This window comes from Sprattus sprattus (assembly GCF_963457725.1).
Source record: "Sprattus sprattus genome assembly, chromosome: 16".
Classification (NCBI taxonomy): Eukaryota; Metazoa; Chordata; class Actinopteri; order Clupeiformes; family Clupeidae; genus Sprattus; species Sprattus sprattus.
The window spans coordinates 11,428,904-11,451,201 of NC_137914.1; the positions used below are offsets into that span (position 1 = coordinate 11,428,904).

The following is a 22,298-nucleotide window of genomic DNA, read 5'->3' on the forward strand; positions in this document are numbered from 1 at the left end:
TAACGCCCTTTTATGCACACTCCGCTTTGTTTTCAATGTGTTTTCCTCTGTTTTGTTGCCAGCTGGCCAACATTGACATTTGCATGCATTAGCAACATATTGCCATGGAGCTCAAAGGGAGAGCTAGTATTGCTGAATAGCTGAATCTTTAATTATCGCCATCCCGCCTTGGTGACTGCTCAAAAGAGAAGACCTGGGTGTTTCACAGAGTATCATCTGTAATTACTGCATTATATCCCAAAGTACCTCTTTTGGTTGATCCATGGTTTACTGCAGTAAAGCAAAATTCCAATGTCTGTTTAGCAAATCTGTAGCCTATTTGTTCATTAAAAAATATAACGCTTCCATTGTATCATGGTAATTTAATGCAATAATGCCGTTCTTAACACAGGAGTTTATGTAACTGCAGTTACTCTAATAGCCATTGAATCAAAAGTACCAAGTAAACAGGACATGTCATGTTATTGTAAAAAAAGAGAATTATAATGAAATCTAAAGCTGACATGTCTCCTGTATTTGTGCCTCTACTGTATTTGAAGACACATGGTTTTGTCATTTAATATGTTGAGATGCACTGTTTTTAGATTTCATGAAACGGAAGCCTACCATTAAAGACATGGGTCATGAAGAAAACATTACAAAACAATACAACTGACCACTCAAATTGTTCCCAGAGAGAATCCACATACATAGCAACTTCAAATCATCCACCATGGCACCTTCAGAAATATATGTGGAATTTAAAAAGACCTTTAGCAGCGATCAACATATCAACAACAACAATGCCTGTGCAGGTGAGTACCACACTCTTCTAAACTGACAATCGCAGTCAACCCGCAGACCAAGCTGTAGCCTACGTACAATGTTATAATTTCAGTGCTCAACTTTTAGGCCTACATTATTCCATTGTATTTAATTCCCCTGTAATCAGGTATGCATACACACACAAGTTGAGGAGCATGAGGGCCATGAGAGATGTATTGCCCATCATGGACGGGGCCTTTCCTGATAATAAGTCATGTCACTTTAACAAGGAGTTGCCGAACCAGGATGACGTAGTATCAACCATCACAACTGCACTCAAAGGACAGCACGACGACCATGAAAACAAGGAAGTGAAGACAGTGAACTGTGCCTAGGCTGTTGTGTTTTTGTTGTCAAGAAGGCCCCGATTTTACTTCAGCAATCAAGACTGCATTTGTGTCTCAAATTCCTTGTCGATATAAACCAATTCACGGAAAATGAACAACAAAGGTATTACAACTGTTTGTCAGCCTTCTCTGAATAGTGATTTTCGATCTTTCATAACAGGATATTTAACCCCGCTAGCTCGACAGTTAGCTCGCTAGTCAGTTATATAACAAACGTTTTCACGTTAGCAGCTAAAATTAGCCAGCTAACTAGTCAGTCAAATAAATAACGCAAGATATCATAAAATGATAACCTAATGTACACTGTCACATCCTGTTATTAATCTATGTGCGTTGGAAAGACATCATTTGTTGAAGCATAGGGTTTGCCGTGTGATAAATTAGCTCCGTCAAATTCGAATTGTGGTTTCCTAAGATAACGTTTTGCTGTCAACAAGCTAATGTTAGCTAACAATGAGTCGGCTAACTAGCTAGCTGCCGAGCCTGGCAAGCTGACTCGATGACGTGATATATAAGGTGACCCCAAAATATTGCTCCCCTTGCAGCATGTTTTCTTGTGTGTTGTTTACTATGCATTTCTTTGTCTAATCTTACACGGTCAGTATTGTTTACACAGTTCAAGTCAGTAGTGATGTAAGGCAAGTCTGATAAGGAGTCGATCCGACTCTATTGTGCGATGCTAACAGAATAGACGGGATTTTGATTTGGGCCTTCTCTTCAAATACGGTCGTGAAAAGATCACCGACTATACTAATATCCCGTGTTTAGCTTTTGTTTGATGCTCATGCTAGCGTTTTTTTCTTTTCTTTTTTGTTTAAATTCTTTGTCATATTTATCCTCAATCACCTTTGTTATGTTGCAATCCTTTGTGATTTTACCTGGGGGGTATTGCAGGTAGCTTACGTGGTTAGTGATAAACATTGGTAAGTTTAACACATAGTAATGACAATATATACCGTATATTCTCTATATACCGTTATTGACCCAGAGTAAGTAGTAAAACGCCTAATAGAAGAGACCGATGTCTTCATTCTCCAGTCAAAACAAAGCCATAGGGCTCTTCTATTAGGAGGTTTACCACTGAGTTTATTTACCCAGGTTTGTCACCAAACCAGGCACTTGGAATAACCCTCTAGAGTAACCACCCTGAGCCTTATTTGATTCCTCATGATGCGCTAAAAAACCTCTGGCGTTCATACACCAATAATCCTTAACCTTAATGGACCCCCTCCCCCATTCTACATTTTGTTGAAAATATAACTTGTGGTGGCAGTTGTATACTACAATACAGATTAAATGTCAATTAAATGTAAATATCAAACATACATATTAAATCCATAATGTACATTTGATGTGAAAGTACTTGATATATTTCTGGTGAAACTTCCTACATTTTTGTCTTCATTCAGCCTGCTAGGTATCTTTTAACCAGCTTGTATCTATGGCACACTGGTACTTCTCAAGCTTCATATTACTTTTATTTTCTGAATAAACCTACTATCGTACAGTCTTGGCAGATTTTCAGATGGGCCAGGTTTTTTGATCACTAGAAATTGGACAGCTTTATAGAATGAATTGTTCCCAACAACAAATTCACTTTATCGTGAGCTAACTGGAATCTTTATATGTCTATACAGGCTCATATCCTCAGCAAGGAGTGTACTCTCAACAGGGCACTGCACCCATGTACCCCCAAACTATGCAGGTCCCTGCCCAGGCACCCCCTTACTCTGATGCCCCTCCTGCATACTCTGAGGTAACACACTAACTTTTGTTCTCCATGAGCCAATTGCACACATTTGACCATGCTGTTTGCTTTCCCATGTGCACTCACACTTAAACACTCTCTTGCCGCCAATAGATCTACCAGCCCAGGTACATGCATCCAGCCCCTAATCCTGCTCAGATGCAGCAGATGTCTTCTGCCTACCCTGGGACCCAGATGTTCATGCAACTGCCACAGACGATGCCTGTGGGGACCATGGGCCCTAATGTGCCCATTGCCTACTATCCCATGGGTGCGATGTACCCCCCAGGCTCTACTGTCCTGGTGGATGGGGGCTTTGATGCAGGAGCTAGATTTGGAAATGCCGCAAATCCTGCCCTTCCTGTAAGTAGACACAAATATTTAGTGAAACTGTTTTTATTTTCTTGAACATCTTACATTCACATAAATGCGGTTCTGGGAAGTTAAAGATGTGATCCGCAATTTCAACTCTGACTTTTTCAGCTAATTTCTCCTCACCGTCCGTTAGCGGTCTGTTCAGTCTTTCGTACACAGTCCTGGCTCTGTAAATGGAAAATAATCAGAGTAGTTTAGACCAAGCCATAAACGGTTCCCCCAGAGACTGATACAGATTGATCTTTAGCAATGACTAACTGTGATATCTGGGTAGCAAATCACCGAACTTCGCTCTAGGTTTTGCATGGGTGGTAAATATAACTGTGTAGCCACAGTTAAATAATTCAGTAGGCTACTTTGTTTCACAGATGCAAAGCATTTTGAAATGTATTACAGTGCAAGTTCTTGCTGCAGATGTTCAGTCAGATGTAACCTCCAGCAATGTGGTTAACAGCATTATGAAAATGAATAATTCTATCACATTGCATTGTTATTTCAGCTGACTGTTGGCTCTGTTAGCAACAGTCCAGCAACAATACAGTCCAGCGGTATTTAAGGGCAGTATGTAGAGTTGAGGGTGATCTATTAGCAGAAATGATTATTCATAATTATATTTGTAATGGTGAATAATCACCTGTAACTACAAATTGCAGTGATTTTTCATTAGCTTAGAATGAGCCCTTCGTATCTACATAGGGAGTGAGCCCTCGTCCGCAGAGTGCACCATGTTGGGCCACCATGGTTCTACAGTAACCCAGAATAGTCAAACCATAACATGACATAACACTAGAGTGGGCCGTTCACGTTTTTATGGCACCTGGCGGCCACTGTAGATTCTCCTACTCACTGGGAAAGGGGAAAATATTCAGTAGACTGCAATCTGCGGCCTCACTGCTAGATGCCACTAAATCCTACATACTGAACTGTAATTTGCAAATATTTAAAAAGCTGAGTATACTCCATACATCGAAGGGAGGGACTGTTGAATGTTAGCAAGACATTTCTAACACTATTACATCATATAATGTCCATGTACTAGGTGTGCCACCATGAAGGATATGACTGACAATGGCATAGGTGGGGAAAGAATATAGAATGTTAATGTGAATGTTAGGCAATGAGATCGGGACACTGGGAAATGTAATCAGGCCAGATAGATGCTGAGTGTCCAAACCGGTATGGTCACTAACTTTTAATCTTTACCGCATATTATACTTTTTTTGTATATTAGCAATTTAAATATGCTTGCCTTCTGAAATAATGATAATTTTGTTTTGCCATGGGAGTACTCACTAATGAAGCTGTTGTGGGCACGATGAGAACGGATGAGAACAACACTGTTATTGCAATTTGCCAGTGTAGTGTTTTGAAGCATTTAAGTGTAAACCACATGATTGTAAAGGCTTTATAGGCATTATTTTCTTTGGACTCATTGGTGAATTTCATTTTTCTCCCCCACCCGCAAATAGCCACCTCCTCCTGGATGCCCACCTAATGCTGCCCAGCTTGCTGCCATGCAGGGCGCCAATGTGGTAATGACACAGCGCAAGAACAACTTCTTCATGGGTGGCTCCAGTGGTGGCTACACCATCTGGTAACAGCGGGCATTACCCCAGGCTTGTACCTCTCTGTCACCCTAAAGCCCCCTTCTCTCTTTGGGTCTCACTCTCTCTCCCCCCTTCTTCCTCCTTGTCTTCTCTCTCTACCCACTCTCTCTCCCCCTATACTTTTCTTCTTTGCTTCCTTCGGGGCTGCTTGGCCATGCCACAATACTGATATCACCTAACGGAATGTAATATTTTAGAGCCCTTAGTCAAGGTACAGTACTCCACTGCAGATCTAGAGCACAAATAGCTCAGACTACTGATAGGCTGGCCATATCCTGGACTGCCCCTTTAAGGCTAATAGACAGAGCATGAAGCTGGTTAGTAACTCGACTGGCCAAGAGCTGATGCACCCGTTGGTGGGAGTAGGATTATACCCTTTGCCTTTGGGCAAACAGTAAGAACATTATGTTGTCATATTAATATTTACTTTTACACATATAGACTCATATACTCCATTGTCTGTATATCCTCCATTGTAAAACCATTGTGCAATGCTTTAGATTTACAGGTGATAACTCTTAACTGGTATTTTAAGGCCTTTTTTGTTTACCATGGACCCAAGGTATCAATTTGTTTGTTTACTTTTGTTATGAAATAGTCTTGCAGAATGTCTTCCTCTGTTAAGGTTCGGCCACAGCACTAGCAGACCTAAAATATGTTTTCTTTTTGACTGATGTTGTATTTATTTGGTAAGCACAACATCTTTCTACCATTGATGAGGATTTGTGTTATGAAGTAAGAGATGGTAACACTATTGTCTAATCAAAAGTAGAAAGCATGAGAAGGAAGACCTCAAAATTAGTTTAATGAAGAGAACTTAATTTGTTTACAGAGAGAAATCATGGTGGAATACTGTACCTTCCGGGCGAGCTTAGATGAACTATAATCAGGTGCCAAAGTCTAAGAGCACCATTAAAATATAAGCAAAGAAATTTACAGATGAATGCAGAACCCAATGCAGTTGCAAATTTTTAAGAAGTCATTTTGTTTCTTTTGTTTTTGTGGAGAGGTTGGTTGGCTTTGTGACACGTCTGCTGTTGTTATGATCCCCTCCCCCTCTATTCATGCCCCCGCGTCGGATACCCAGAGCTGTACATAATTGCAGTACTTGAGTTAGTTGAGTAAAAATGTTAGGTCTCCAAATGAGTCCATGTTCATCACGCCCACTTAGGATGGGCTAGTCACATAATAGTCCTGATACTACGGTCAAGAGTTCATCAACTTTTTTTGTTTTGTTAGTTTTTTGTTACAGTTTTCCAAACTTTGGCACATCCAGAGCAAGGCTTTTTTTTTTGTTTTTCCTTCTTAGTGAATTTCCTTTGATGTATAACCAAGGAGCAGGTTGTACCAAAGATCTGGACTAGAATGCACTAAAAGCTTTTGCTGTGACTTGAAAGTCATCTTTCATAATAATTCTGCACATACGGTAAATTTGAAAAAGAATAACGATAAAAAACATATCAAAATTAGTGAATGGTGATTGTTTTGCAGGCATTCCATGCCCGCAGAGGCTCACCACTGCTGTGACTTGTCTTTTGTAGTGGGGTGCGTGAAAATGTATTTCTAGTGTAATTGCATCTTGGTGGTTCTGCATGCTTTTTGCACTTTTCTTCAATTACAATTTTTGTTTGTTTTTAATAAAGGATTTATCATTGTTAAATTTTTTAGGAATACTACAAATATTAATTTATGTGCACTGTCAACCAACTCTGAAATGTTAGATTTTGCAACTTGTTTTTTGTACAAATGCTTTATAAATGCAAATACAATGTCAGTCATGCACCTCCCTGTGTGGATGATTTTACAAAGCCGTTTCATTAAAAATGTACCTTCGTTCTAAGGAGGCGAATGTCTCATGGTTTCTAAGGGCTACCACTTAACAAATGTAGATTCATGCCTTTGGTTCTGCACGAGGGACCGAATGGTAATATAAAATCCAGATAAGCTTAGGAGTGATACTGAAAGTTGTATTCTACATGTGCAGTCTTTTTATGTATTTGTTTGGTCTTTCCAGCAACCAAGTCTTTACTTTGACCTCAAGTCCTGCATTAATATGAAATACTAAATCACTTATTCAGGTTTAGGTAAATTAGAAGATGAAAACTGTAGGAGCTGTAGACATTATTAAAGGGTTCTGGTTAGTTTTTGTGAAAGAAATAGTACAGCCAGTCATTGTTGCATTTTGCTCCCAAAATAAAAGTGAAATGTTCATGGAGAATCATGCCTAAACACATTCACACAAGATCATAAGGCACCCTCAACATGGCTTCACTCATTATTGAAGTGTGTCACTTTTGGCTGGATCGTGTCTGGAGACCATGAGACTGCATGAGCTGACAGCAAGGCACTGTTTTCAGACTGAATGGGAAACATGGTTGAAGTGTACAGTCTGGTTTGCCCTGCTCACTACTAATGCCAAACGGAAAATCTGTATTGCCAATATTTTCATGAGTGCCTGTTACCTTGTGCATGTGCTACGTGTGATTTTCAGTGATATTTAACATTAACAGCCTAATTAACCAAAAACAGAAACCGGTATTTACTGATGGGATATTTGGACATTAGAAGCCTAAAATATATATATATATATATTACAAATGTATAACAGCAGTTAATTTAGTCACAGAAGATTACCAACTGCAAAAGTAGCAAGCTGTCTGAACTTTAGCCAATCCTTCTTTCAGTTTGAACTCTTTTGAACCACATGTTTCTTTAAACACACATTTCTCACAAGTACCCCATGCAACTTCGCAATGCAAAGCTGTCCATTTGGCGTTTTGTTTAAAATTAACTGTATCCTAGTTTGTAGTAGTGTCAGATCACATTGGCACATGTTTACATTTTTCAATATGACAAACATTCCTTATTGCATAAAATAGATAGATATGAGGAAACAATAACTTACAAATGTCCATTAATTCCAATGTTCACAGTGTTATTATTATTATTATTAATCAGTTTGAAAGTGATCTATATATTGGACAGTGCTGTATCACTGGGTATCCGACATGATAGTTGTGAAAGTTCTTGCCCCAAGTTAAACTTAAAACAGACTTTTATGCAAATGTGAGTTTTATTCGTCTTTTTGGCTGCAAAAGCGTAAATATTTTATTTTTCAAATATTTAACTCATAACACTTTAACTTAATGAAAGTTCCTAATCTCTGAAGTGCCACTTCAGTGTGGCATTACCATGGTGAATGCATAGCTAATAATGATCTGAAGTTTCATGATATCTTGGGCAAAGCTTTCAGAACAACAAATTAGATTCCAACATTTATTTTAATGTCTTGTTATCCTTTGTGTCTCTTTAATGTATTTTATTGCAGATGAAGAGCAAGCTTGCCTGACACCTTATGTTGGTGATGCAGTTCACAAAGCAGCTGTGAAGTAACTGTTACTCTGATGGTATAGCATTAGCACTGTTCTCGTTGTATTTATACATAGTCTAGATATAATGCCAACCAAGAACAGAATAAATGTAAGAAATCTGAGGCCAGAATCTGAATAGAAATGTTTTAGCTAAATTGAATTGAATCACAATAATATTTAGCTGCAAACTACCTAGTTAAATTAAGTTTTTTGTAGAATGACTGGTGGACATTTTTAGTTTGGTATTCCAATTTTTTTCAATGTCTTTTTTTTTTGTGTGTGAGAAGTAGGTTGGTCAGTGGGCACATGAAACACCTAATGTTTGGTTATCTGAAGCGATATCTCCATTGGAACTGTGGTGCATTTAATTCTTTTATACAAAAAAATACAATTAAAATTTAGAATAAATGGTATTTTGGACAATTGAATTCCAGCTGTTTTGTAATTTGTTATGTTAGCGACCAGCATATCACTCAAGAACCTCATGCACTGTTGTTCAGAAATCGGATAGGAAATCACCATACAGCACAGTGTATAACCCTAGAGCAGGAACATGAATGTTTCATGCACAATGCTACGATTAGGCTAGAGCTACCTTGTGGTCTCATATGTGACAGCATCCATAAACATGGAGATATTCATCGGGAACATACAAAGGCAAGGAAAAACAAACTTCACATTTTTATAGACTTCACTTTGACAGACCACTTCTGTAGATTATGAGCATATATAGGTCAGTGAGTTTCTATTTCATTCAACTCAGAAGTCATGCAAGTCTGTAGTGTACAATAGGAATAACACATTTCAGATGGCAAATGCAGGAAGAATACACACTACCAAACATAATTTCATCGTATTTTTGGATTGGGAGCCAATTGGAAGCATGAGTAAAGAGGTGGCACTGTGATACAAAATGCTGACTTTGTGTAATAATCAGCTTCACAGAATCTTTCCATTAAAAAATAGAAAGATTCTGCAGTCTAATAAATATTGACCTGAGAGTTTAACCCTACATGTCCAAAAAAACACACACACACACAACACACACAAAAAAAGCACACTTAAAAAAAACCTGGTGACATTTTTCCTTCTCACAATACAACGAGTTAAAAATCATTCTTCATTAAAAGATCATACAAAATAATTGGAACATCATTTGTTTTGATACAAACAAATCAAGATGCAGAACTCATAAACTGAAAAATTGAGCAATGGAGTTAACTGCACAGTGAACTGTTTTCCTATACATCTTTGATGCTGCACTATTGACCACTTTTCAATCATTCCCTGTAGTATGATCAAAACACCTGACCACCCTTGTATTAAAGCACCAAATGACAAACTGCATAGAACAAACAGGCACAATCTGAATTCAACTAGATCTCCCCCCCCCCGCCCCAGCCCAGTGTCTTCATTAGCCGTGCTCTGGTAAATAGCTTTTCCCCAACATTCTGTTTCCTCAACAACACACCATTTGTATCCAATCCTTTGCCTTCAGCTTCCTGTCCTTTTGTGAGTGGGCACCTTTAGTCCAGAGTTGGAAGCTCAAATGAAGTACTCCTTCTTGATGGGTGCCACGGTGTCATTGTACACCTGGTCCGGATCCTCTCCAGGCGCAGGCTCGCCTGTCGTCCTGTAGGCCCCTTTATTATGGCAAAGGTATCGGTACAGCAGGAAAGCTCCCGCAGCTACAGTCAGCAGCACCAAGACCACAACAACTACAAGCAAATTAAGAAACGCATGTTGATTTGCCAAGACAAACACATTCACAATGATTAACTGAACCCAAACACATGACCCTAGTGGAGAAGTCTACCAATATAACCTCACACTAGAAGTTGCAGCTCAGGTTTTAAGATTAAAAAATAAATGCCAGCCAACTTTTAACACTAAACGTCTAAAAGAATGATCATGAACTGGAAAAAGTTCAGAAAGGACTAAGCAGTTACATTGGTCATTGTTTTTCTGTTACTGGTTTACATTGACATATCTAAATGTGCTAGTTCATTGACAAAGTATTAAAGATGACCACTCATCCTTCTGTGAATTCAGGGTAGTATTAAGAGACCTTTTGTGGCTCACATTTGAGGGAGAGCGCTAGCACTGTTCAAGTTCAAGAAACATAAATTACCTCCGATGACAGCAGACTCTGGCTGGTTTGAAGAGACTGTTGTTGGTTCCACAGATGCTGCTGGTGACATAAAACATAGCATGCTGTCACCACAAAGCTGGTAGGCCAAGATTGCCTACACTTGTGGATTCGAATTATTTACTAACTCATTCAGAATCTGTGCAACATTGTGACGCACTAAGCAGATTATGACCTGTTCAGCCAGAAATACTGCCAGTATTATGAACTGTTCAGCCAGAGACGCCTTTGTTTTAACTGGGAAACTACCCTAGAAAGGTAAACCATAAATATAAACACTTATGTTGTACACACGGTCTGTGAAAGTTTGGGGTTGGATTGGGTGGTGATGGGGTCACCTGTTGCAGGGCCCAATTTGAAGCCCTGCAACAGGTGATGGTGATGGTGATGTCATAAAAAGACCAATACTAAAACAGGCTCACAAAAGGCGTTTTGTCCATGCTGAGGAGACATGTAATGTTGTGTTTTCAAATGAGAACAAAACGGCGGTAGATCAATAAACACAACATACCTGTCATGGGTGCAACGCTTGCCATGATTGATTTTCCTTTGATCGTAACTTACGCTAAAAGAAAAGTTACAAATATTATACATTAATGCATCACATTTGAAGCTCCTTCTGGTGCGGTTTAAAATGTCGGAACCGAACAAAACAAGTCGGTAGTGAAAGCCATTCATGGAGTCAGTAGTTGGCCTGGATTCCATATGATTTTGGCTACCTTCATTGTTCAGAGGTAGGCTACAAAATGTATGCTCGAACCGCTAACAGACATTCAAAAAACGCAACACTTTTGTTATTCGTTTACGGGTAGCACATGACTTACGAAGTGATCTAAACTATAACTGAAGAGTTAAAAAAAAATAAAGTATTTTGCCATAATATGGTCTTACTTCATCACGCATGCTAATCAAATGTCAGAATCAGATGTCGAACGGATTAGTCACGTTTCTTACTTCCTGAAAACAAAGCCCCTGGAACGCATCACATGCAGTCTTCGGTCGAAGTTACTGCAACTCTCAAACCTCAATTTTCAATCGTTAGGGACTACACAGAGATTATATTTTAAACATTTCCTTTCCCTGATGAAAGTTTAGCCAACTCAGGCCTACCAGAGACAAAGAAATACACATCAAAAGCTACAGTTAACTCCTGTCTGAAGTCTTACCTACCGCCCTTGTTACACAGAAAGAGTGAAATGAAATGCAATACAATGTCTTAAGGCGGCCTGGTGGATGTCAGCGATCCTGCGTAGGTAGCCTTACTCTATGATTACCCAAACTGAATAGGCTACGATGTTAAACCCTTGAAATCAAGAACCATATCATTCCAACAGCTGTGGCAGCACATAGACTACTTACGTTCCAACAGTAAACGTTCAGATTCGGAAAGAGCAGCAACTCAATAACGATATCTAAATCAACATGAACAGCTCGAAGGAAATAAGGAACCACTCCAACGCCAGGGACTTCTGGGTTACCGCGCATTCGTGTGTATTTTCCTTTAGCGCTCTCTCCCTACAAATTAAACAATGGTGATTCACGAAGCCAGAAGTTGAACGTAGTAGACAGGATGCCACCTTGTTAGGCGGGTTGTTCCTGCAGGGCGCCATATGAGGGGTGACATCACAACGTGTAGTCTCAGCAGGACATCGAAAACACAGTCAAGATGAGGCACACACGTGTTTTGTATTGTTAATTTATTTTCCTTGCTTTGAAAAAAACCTGTAAAATTGTTGCTTTCCAGAAAATATGATTTGCAGATTTGAATGTAGTCTCTTTTTTACATAAGGCTTTAAAAGCTAAAGTTACAGTATATGCCTTTCAATGATTGCACATAAAACACTAGGACTGCAGGATTTCACTATACCTGGACTATATAAATTGGTAGGCTATACAAGTTGAGCCGAAATATTCAGATTCATTATATAAGGAATATATCAAGAATCAGGCAATACCAATCTGCCATTTTTAAACAGCAACTGTGTTCCCTTTTCATTTAAATGATCTGTGAGACAAAAGCATAGATATGGCTGTGTTTATCTGGGCAAACTGCATGCCAGACATCCCATGTCTTGATGGAAGGTTCTGTTATGATCTTCTGACCCTTCCATGGAATGTTCCCTATCAAGAAAAAGCATTGTGGTGAAACACTCAAGTAAAGATGTGGCATGTATATTATCATTTTCAGTGAAAGAAAACCAACATATCTTGTTTCAAATGGCTATTGTAACGGTATGTGTGGTTAAACAAGTTAATTCCAGACTTACTTTCCTGTGTACAGTATTAGGTTTCACATCACTGTCTCCCTGTCAAGACCAGATTCCTCAGCTGCTGCTGCCCCCTTACATTAGAAACACACACATCTTTACTGAGCAGTAAAGGAACACGCTACAACGCCACCAGAAATAACCATCAACAGACACACAGCGACTGGACTGCAACAATGTTTACCTCACTTTTTACAGTGTACTACAGTGTACCACAATCATACAGATTGACACTCATTGGTGCAGATCAGGGAGCCATTCAAAAGGAAACTCTGACTCACTTTGCCATGTGAGGATGAGCAGTTGACCCCAGCATTCTGACTGTCAGATGCCTCTCCATTCTCCAGTATCTCGCTGCTGTCAGGGTTGTTCACCAGTGCTTCTTCTTCTGCCTTTGCCTCAGCTGGTTTGTTGTCTGCCGGCACTGGGCTCTCTTCAGTTTCCCCTTTACCTGGATCAGCAGACTCCAAAGTCAGATCTGGCTCGCCTTGTTTGTCTTCTTGTGGTTTCTCCTCTTCTTTTTCCGCCTTTTCACCCCCCTCATCGGCACCAGGTGCTCCGTTTAACTCCTCTGCCGGTGGCTGCTCAGAGCAGGTTGAGCTCACCTCGACGTCCCTGACTTCAGGGATGGTCTCCACTTGTGGGTCTGGAGTAGGCTGGGGTACAGTTTCACTGTACACTTCCAGTGAAGGTCTATGTACACTCCTCAGTGGGCTAGTTGGATTTCTCCTTCTGTAGGGAAAATAGCCCAACAATATATTGCACAGGTAAACCATAGCCCCTTTTTAAACAGAGATCCTGATATACTGCCGCCAAGAAGACCCCTCAATAACAGAGGAGGCATAATGCTGGCCCTGCATGTGCTTTAGCATGCTGGTGTTCCGGTGTTCTGGACCTATCATGGTTCATTTCAACTGGGGATGGGAGACCACAACAATGCATCTTACGTGGTTGACCAGATTCACAGTCACAACCTATTTTTTAAACGGGGAACACAAATCAAACTTTGTAAATGTGTGGATGTTTATTAAAAATGTTTGATTATTTCTATATTTCTAGGTTACAATATCAATGTCAGATTAATTTACCAATCAGACATTATTTGCAAGTTTGCTCTGCGGGCAGGCTGTTAACTTAAGGCGAGTCGGATAAAGTGTTTAACTGTGTGCAGAACTTTTCGCACCGCATTACATTATATGCTTCATTTTTGGTTCGCTGCTAGGCTGTGTTACCCCCTTTTCCGCCATGCTGGCCCTCTCTTTTACACAGACATCAATATCCGGCCCTGTGACTACCTCTGCTGCCGGGACAACAATGCCCCTACCATTCCCTGTTTGTACCTTCTGCGAGGCGGAAAAAAGGTGCAACACTCCCGCCTTAAACAAGCTGTATAATAGGCCCCTATGAAGCCTCTCATAATGTACTGTACTATCATACTGATGTGAAAGACATTTAAATCATGATGTCTACATGCAGGCAGTTTAATGATGCTCCCATTAAGACAAAACCTTCTATTTATGCAGGTAACCATTGCACTTGGCTTAACCTTCGCAGTTAACCTTACCGAAGGGAGCCTCTAGGACTGATGTTTGACTGGAGCTCTGAGAAGCTGGCCCTCCATGCCCTTGGTGAAATCAGTGATCTCCTCTTCAGTGATGCAGAGCTGAAGACAGAGAAGGTTAGTGCTGGTATTGATATTTGATCTGATCAGATTAATTTAAGGGTTTGTGAAAGATCGGGATCGCAACTTGGAGGTCTCTTAACATTTTTGGAGCAGCACAGATCAGTGGAGTACTATTACAGAGAAGTACATCAATATTTTGCTAACCTATATACCTTCAATCAAACAGTTCCATCAACAGGTAAAATGATGTAGGTGCTGACATACCGCTGGAGGTTGTTGATAACAAACACTTTGTCTGGATGCTGAGCTTTCACATCAGTGAGAACATCTTGGAAATCATGGTTCATCTAAGAAGAATATGTATAACCAGATCATGGGTGACTGAATGAGGTAAAATTTGTTTTCACAGTACTTATTTTTCTAGTTGTTCTCTCGAAAAATGACACTGAATGTACTCAATTTTTCTGAATACATACGTAGTATGTAAGCATTTTATACACCTCTACAACAAGTATGCTATATCATGCACTGAATGTGTGGAGGAATTAACTTAAACTGAATTTACCGTGCTCAGTTCTTTATACAAGATGTCCCTCAGGTTGGAAATGGCTTGAAATACTGTCACATAGCATCCAATGCGGCTTGATGTGGGGGGAAAACAATCATTTTCAATGATTTCTCCATGTTGCACTATTCATATTAATTTATTAGTCTGCCATTAGTCGGTACTTTGCCCTAATGTTATATATGTTTAACCTCACCAAAGAAACTTGCACTTGTGTGGTAAGGTCAAATTCATATTAAGTGGGAACAGTGTGCTAAGTATGCCATTAAAGCATGGACCTTGAAAATCTCACCTCCCAAAAAGGACAGGCAGCTCTTCTTTAAGTTCCTGGTTAAGATCCTCATAGATATCCTTGGTTGTCTGCAACTCTTCTTCAGCCTGGCCAGGGCAAAATGTCATTATGAATCAGACCACTCCCCCATTTCCTTCTGCTAAAATGACAGCTCTACCATATTGCTGCTTGGCCATATTAAGTCTCAGAGCTGACATATTACATTTACTATTAAAAGGTGCAATGACACCAAGATGACTCAAATATTCAATGTACAAATGTACAGTGACGTTTCAGTCCCTCAGGTCTTCAGTATAGATGTGTGGTTCCCTTCTTTTCCTCAGTACCTTGGCTGTCTTGACCTCATCTTGCTTTTTGGCATTCTGCAGCGCCTCTAGGTGGCGGCGTGACGAATCATAGTCCACTAGCTTCCTGTTGCGTTTGGCCACTTTCTCCTACAGGCATGCAGGAAGTTGGCAGCATAGAGGTCATTAAAAGAGCTGGACATAAAAAAGAGAAGTGTTGTTTGTACAGTATGAGTGCTTATCTTTTTTTTTACCTTGACATCTGGAAACTGTTTTATGTAGGCGTCCATGGTGTGCACAGCTTGGTCTAAGATTTTTGCTTCGTAGTCATTCCATAAAAGATCTTCTCCCTTTTGGACAGAAAATATGAGTTTGTTTCATCTTATGAGCTCCTGTTTGTTGGTTTATCTTTGAGAAGTCATTCAAAGACACAAAATAATTGGTTTAAAAGTGTAATTTGTGACAGACCTCCACAATGACTCCCAGATCGTCCAGTCCATTCCAGTCAGATTCAAAAGCATCAAAGAGAGAGTGGGAGAGCCGTTTGGAGGCCTCTCTCATGACTGTAATAACAGGACACTTTGGAAACAGTCCAAATATTTTTCATAGAAAACATTCAAAACCAGGCTGTGAAGATGACTGTTAGTTTTAATTTGTAATAATAAGTGCCTGTTGATAAAGCAATTTAAATTACTTTAACATATTACAACAAAGGGTTGTACATGTTTATGTACTTTCTGTAAAATATTCTAGTAGATGACCAGAAAAATGAAGTGGAATAATTGGAGTATATTTAGTTTGCTGTAAAATTATATATAAATACCTTTGACAGCATTGTAATAAGCCTTGAGGTCTTTGTATATCCTACTTCCATCATTCTGAAAAATTAAACAAAATATTTCAACCGAAGGCAGAAAGGGTGTATTTTACATTCAAACTAAGAAAATCAAACACCTATTTCTCAGTATCATAACCATTATTCACACTCATTATCTTTCACTGCTAAATATCATAAATTCATTAGACAAATATTTCCGTTCATTGCTTGTGATACCTGCTGGTCATTTAGATCTTGAACGTAAAATGAAAATTCTTCATCTTTGGATTCGTCAGTCTTCCCAAACTTCTGTAAGACCTGAGATACACCACAAATGAAATGCCTTCAAAACATCACACAGAAATGGTTCTCTTCAGAAACAGTCATTTTCATAAGAGCTTGGTAGTTTGCATTCATACAGATATCTGAGTATCTGTGATGTGATATGGAGTGATATGTCCACAGGATCAGGTTCTTCAAAAGAAAGGATAGCATCTTGCCACCTTCCAAACTATTTGCTTGTGTAATTAATAAAGGGGAGATACAAGTATATTTTGTAATGCACCACAGTGCTTTGGAGAAATAATTAAATTGCTGAACCCTACTACTAGCCTAACACAAATCCTCGTACCAGTTGAAAAAAAAAACTGTGTGGAGTTTGACGATAAAGAGCCAGTACTGGGTTTGTGTTTATTTGGGGATCAGCAATTATTGTCCCAATAAACTTGTCCTTCTGCTAGAAGCAGATCAAGTGTGTTCACACAAAAGTACATGTAGTGTTATGAACCAATGAGAATTACATTACCAGCAGAAAGTGTTCATGTTATTCCCCATCTCTAGATTCTCACTGGTCATAATTTCTAAATTAGTTTCATTTCAGCTTACAGCCTTGTTGAGAGCACTGAGAGCAATAATTGTCTGGGAATATAAGGGTCCATAAACCCAGGGGATTTAGAGCCTTGTTCCAAGAGCAAGTATTGACTTTAAGAATAGTAGAAATCAGTTGAGTTATGTAAGTTAGAAAGCAAACCATTGAAAGACTTGAAGCCTTACCTTCTCTTGAGCTCTGCTTAATTGCCGCTGAACCCGTTTAGCAAAGACTCCAGCTCCCTTTGGACTTGTGGCAGCACTCTCACTTGTTTTAACTGAATCCATAAAGTTAGTCTTTCTGTCCGTTGCCTTATCAGAGAAATGTTCTGTAATTTGAAAATGTAATGTCAGTTGGTATGTGTACAGCTTTCTTTCTACCGGTATTATCTCGTTTGACTCATATGATGTTTGGACCCAGGATGTTCCTGTGAGTAATTCATATAGGCTAGAGAGCAATAAACTATTTTACTGCCTGGTGCTGAAGTCAGATTGATCCTCCCTCTAACCAATAGTTTGTATGCATGGACACAGCCATTATATCTTTTTTTTTAATATTCAGCTTTTTTAATTAGATAAACTTATGGTGAAACATATTCACTAGTCTGAAGTAACATGATCATGAGGAAATAACTGTAGCAAAATCACATATGATCAAGTGTTAACCAGACTAACGAGCTACTGTAATGAGTAGTGTAGCCTACTTTCTAGTAGTGAGTTATTGGTATGGGCTAGACAAAAGTTAAACTATTGTACTGCTTGGTGCTTGTGTCAGATTGGTCCTCCCTCTAACCAGTAATTTGGGTGTATGCACAACCCATATTAACGTTCTTATTATAAGTAATAAGACAATGCTATGGTGAAACAGATTCATTCCTCAGACGAAGATGATACTGTGAAAATAACTAAAACAATCAAATTCAGATCATTCACTGTAGCCCTGCTGCTAGCAAATCGTTATTTACTACATTTCCCACTCTACCTTGCGATAATTCATCTTATTTCTAAGCCACTCCCAATACGTGAACTTTGAGCTGGCGTCTTGTCAAAAGGGTCAGGGCTAATGTTCGATTTCACTTTGATTTCGCCGATACTTCTGGACCTTCTAGACATGACCATGGGCAGCACGTTAGCAAAATGTGCTGTCACTGACCTAGGAATTCAATGGGTTGGGTGGGCACTTGCCTCAGTATTTAAAACTGAAAAGTTTTACGATTTAGCAGGTAGGCTGTTTTACCGGACTGGTGTGTACTTCTTCTATTAGGCTACATAATGGTATAAGTTTGTTTGTAACATATAACTAGTATTGTGTCGGTTGTTCGGCAAGTAGGCTGCATATAGGCAAAAATAAGTTTAGGCTACGTTTGTAATACGTTAGGTTAAACGTGCTATACACTGTCTGGTTATGAAATGAGTCCGTTTTACTCCAACGCATTACGAGTGCGCAGCTTGTTGTGAAACACTGCGCCTCCGCCCCCCTTAGAGTAGGTTACTGTTGGACTACACACTACAGACAGATTGATACACATTTTGGGTGCGTTTCTTGAGTGTTAACTATTAAGAGTAGTTAGCTTACACTATAGTTTTGTCCCCATGCAGGCTGTAGCAACAGTAGCTTACACGAACATTTGTTTAGCGTTCCTAAAGTGGCATGAGACTAGTTTGTTGCAAACTCTGCACAACTCCGCTATCTCATCTGCAGTGAGTGAATGTTACAGTGTTGGTATTGTTAACACAAATACATTTACGTGTGCATAGTGTCAAGGTTCGATGTTACTTTCTCAAAAATACTACATATGTAGTAGTTTTAACAGCAGTCAACGGTGATTGCTTGTTTTGAATAATTTGAATGTGACAGATATCGATGCTTACCTGTCAAAACGCTATTGGCATCTCTTTCCAGTAGTTTTAATCATGAAGTTACTACGACCTTAAATGTGTGCGTCCTTGTCGCTCCTTTCACTCCTAAGAACTCTCCTCTTAACGTCTGAAAGTGTTCCTTTGAACTTTGGAACCAATAACCAAGTAAAATATTCATTGAACACGCCTCGGTCAGCAAAGGGTACACACCCTGGCTGGCACACAATTAGATCTAATAAAAATTATATTAAATGTTTTTCATTTTAGGGTCTGGCACATTTGTTGCGCTGGCTCACCTGAGTCGCATCTGGGGAGGGACTGGACACCTGCGGCAGAACATACAGACAGGCCTGGTTACTGCATGGGGACTGAGGTATGTCTGATAATGTGTGTCAGAGACACCTGTGTAAGGACCATAGAGTCAGAATATGTGATAGGACAACCCCCCACACACATACACACACACACATACACACACACACACACACCCACACACATAACTTTTCTATTTGAAAGCAATTTCAATAGCACGCCAAAGGCTCAACGCAGGGTTACTAAGAGCAACTGCATTTGACAGACCTTCTATTAATGAATTCCATTAAGGAATTTGGTTAATCAGTAGGGCAATGCTGACAATGAGTGATTTAACTGACTTCACTGAACAGGCTTGGAACTTTCCTCTTCCTGAGGATTCTGAAGGAGGGACAAGACCGCAGGTTCAATGGTGTCAGAGAGAGCCCTGGGACATTTTTTGTGTACTGGACTGTGCAAGGTAGGCTATTTGAGTTGTTCATTTCCTCTATAGTTATACTGCAACTCTACCCAGAGTCTACCTAGTATGTACTAGTATGTCAATTTGCAGTATAGGAACTGCAATATGCTTGACGAGTAGGCCTACACTCTATTTAGAACATTTATAAAACTAACTGCTGACAGAACACCATATCAAGTAATTATGTCCCCTCTAAAGGTACGGATTTAATCTGTACCAGACTTCTTTTGCCCGTTTTTCTACCTGCCAGTTATATCATTAGATTGGTGCATCTTCATTTTATATGGTGTTTCACTTGTTTGTACTGAGCCCCTAAAGTCTCGTAAGATGATACTTTTTATCTTGTGTGTACAAGATAATAACTTGTGCGCACAAGATAAAAAATAGCATCTTACGGGCATGTATGGGATGCCTATAGCAGAGATTGCGTGTGAGTGATGTCCACTGAAACCCCCTATGGAAGGGGGTAATGTGATCTTAGAGCTACTAGCCAAAAGGAGGAGAATAGGTAGGATGTAAAGCGTGCAGCATTTTCGGCACCGAGGAAAACTAGCATGCCGCTAAGTGCACCACGGTCGTGTGACCAATCAAAATGGGTGGTGGGAACGAATGTACATTTTAAAGTCAAACCCCTCTCCAACCCATCTCTCTCTGCAGTCATTTCAGTCTGAATGCTAAGTTTGAGGAGATCTATGTTCATGATCATGTGATCATGCTTGTTTACTCCTCCAAAGCCTTTTTTTCAATTCGACTGGTTGAGTGGACGTTTACTGCACAGGTGGGCGTGGCCTAAAGGTGCAGCATTACTATAGTCAAGTTGGATAGGCCTTTTGCTACACCAGACACATTTAGTAGTAAATAGGTAAGGAGGGTTTAAATATCCTAGGAAGTGGATGTGGGATGAGTGAGAGCATCATCCCTATGGGCTCTTCCCAAGTGCCCTAGTAGCTCGCCGTGATCGTATAGTGGTTAGTACTCTGTGTTGTGGCCGCAGCAACCCCGGTTCGAATCCGGGTCACGGCAGGGATGAATCCCTGACACGGCAAGGGGTCAAGCTTTTACAGTGGCACGGTGGCTCAGGTAAAGTCTGACCATTATATATAGCTTTGTTAAGAAACATTATTTTATCAATGGCTTGACCGAACAGCAGATGAGGGAGAGCAAACAGTATTGAAACATTTACTGCGAACACAAACTGATATTTTGGTACTTGTACAGTATTCATCCAAATGAAGGCAGCATAAGGAGGCTGTGAAGCCCAACATGGTTTGAGTTTTTGCCATGGGTCATTTGAGCAGTGCCTTCCATCAATGAATGCGGGTGGCCATGCTGTGTGCTTACTGGTGTTTATGCTCCTCTATTGCACAGCTCTCTGGGTCTTCATCACCCTCCTGCCCACACTCATCCTTAACAGTGAGAAGCGTGATGTGCCCCTGGGGCCAACTGACTACGTCGGCTGGGGCATCTGGGGGCTCGGGTTTGCTACAGAAGCCATTGCAGACCAGCAGAAGTGGAACTTCAAACGAGACCCTGATAATACTGTAAGTTATTTCCCGAGGATTTTTGCCAATAATGCAGACGTACACTGGTGTTTTTGAAGTTTCATTTTCTGGTAATTGTAATAAACACCAGCTCATCAAGACCATGTTATTATAAACCTTTAGCATGCATTTATCAAACCTGAACTTATCTTTCATCTACCAGGGCAAGTTCATCCAGAGTGGCCTGTGGGCCTACAGCCGACACCCAAACTACCTAGGGGAGATCCTACAGTGGTCTGGCTTATTCCTGTCAGCGTCATCAGTCATGCGTGGCCCGCAGTACCTGAGCGTGGTGTCTCCTTTGTTCCTCTGGTTCCTTTTGCGCTACGTGAGTGGGATTCCCATGCTGGAGAAACAGGGTATGAAGAAGTGGGGTGCTGATCCAGCCTACCAGAACTACATTCAGAACACTCCCCGCCTCTGGCCCTGGCCAAAGTTCTAAGAGAAGCATTCCTAATGGTGCCAGTGAGATAACTGGTGTTTTTTTTTTTTTTTTTTTAACTAGCACTCTCAGCTTGTGTTACGAAATTATTCTGATGGACAATGTCAATTTGAAAACTTGTATGTACAGCATGAAGACACACTACCTCCCAAATCTGTTTGTGTAAAAGATCAGATTGGAACAGAAAAGTTTGAGGTGCAAAATTACTAATGCAAGTTAACTGCTGCTATAACAGCAGCTTGGACTTGAGACTGTTCCTTCTGTATTTGTTTACAGGCTGAAATGAGCCTTTTGGGCGTTTGCAGTGAGAAAGCATACACTACTTGCTGTAAATTTACAGATTCTAATAAAGGCAGATAAACACACATGGCTTCCCTGCTGTGAATTAATGTATTTTTTACAAAACACACAAGTTGTATTGATAACTCAAAAGTGGTAAGTGGTTGTCATTCTTTTAAAATGCTATTTTTTTTTTTTTTTTAAACAAGTCCGGTGAAGCCAAGCAGCACTGTTAAGATCACACAAACACATGTATAATAAAAAAAACACTGGCAAACTGATCACATT

General features: G+C 39.9%; 3 protein-coding genes across 4 annotated transcripts; 2 read left to right on the forward strand and 1 right to left on the reverse strand.

Annotated features, from left to right (window-relative positions):
• Positions 1 to 1,116: 1,116 nt before the first annotated feature.
• On the forward strand, positions 1,117 to 9,789 carry dazap2 (DAZ associated protein 2). Its single transcript, XM_080854104.1, has 4 exons — positions 1,117 to 1,254; positions 2,789 to 2,907; positions 3,013 to 3,261; positions 4,743 to 9,789. The coding sequence occupies exons 1-4, from the start codon at positions 1,242 to 1,244 to the stop codon at positions 4,869 to 4,871; spliced, it is 510 nt and encodes a 169-aa protein (XP_080710230.1). The 5' UTR covers positions 1,117 to 1,241; the 3' UTR covers positions 4,872 to 9,789.
• Positions 9,790 to 9,825: 36 nt separating this feature from the next.
• bin2a (bridging integrator 2a) lies at positions 9,826 to 17,589 on the reverse strand. The gene is made up of 11 exons (XM_080854106.1): positions 17,303 to 17,589; positions 16,487 to 16,567; positions 16,256 to 16,310; positions 15,901 to 15,995; positions 15,687 to 15,782; positions 15,475 to 15,582; positions 15,149 to 15,234; positions 14,857 to 14,932; positions 14,556 to 14,638; positions 14,232 to 14,330; positions 9,826 to 13,399 (listed from the first exon to the last, which is right to left on the reverse strand). The coding sequence occupies exons 1-11, from the start codon at positions 17,402 to 17,404 to the stop codon at positions 12,886 to 12,888; spliced, it is 1,395 nt and encodes a 464-aa protein (XP_080710232.1). The 5' UTR covers positions 17,405 to 17,589; the 3' UTR covers positions 9,826 to 12,885.
• Positions 13,263 to 22,296, forward strand: LOC308377445 (uncharacterized protein). 2 transcript variants are annotated; one of them, XM_080854103.1, is made up of 6 exons: positions 13,263 to 14,028; positions 14,191 to 14,345; positions 14,518 to 14,681; positions 19,642 to 19,748; positions 21,117 to 21,289; positions 21,453 to 22,296. In XM_080854103.1, exons 3-6 carry the CDS (start codon positions 14,677 to 14,679, stop codon positions 21,729 to 21,731), a joined length of 564 nt encoding a protein of 187 aa, XP_080710229.1. In that variant the 5' UTR covers positions 13,263 to 14,028; positions 14,191 to 14,345; positions 14,518 to 14,676; the 3' UTR covers positions 21,732 to 22,296. The 2 variants fall into 2 exon arrangements, with proteins under 2 accessions (XP_080710229.1, XP_080710228.1); XM_080854102.1 differs by lacking the exons at positions 13,263 to 14,028; positions 14,191 to 14,345; positions 14,518 to 14,681 and adding exons at positions 18,216 to 18,339; positions 19,244 to 19,349.
• The last annotated feature ends 2 nt before the right edge of the window (positions 22,297 to 22,298 follow it).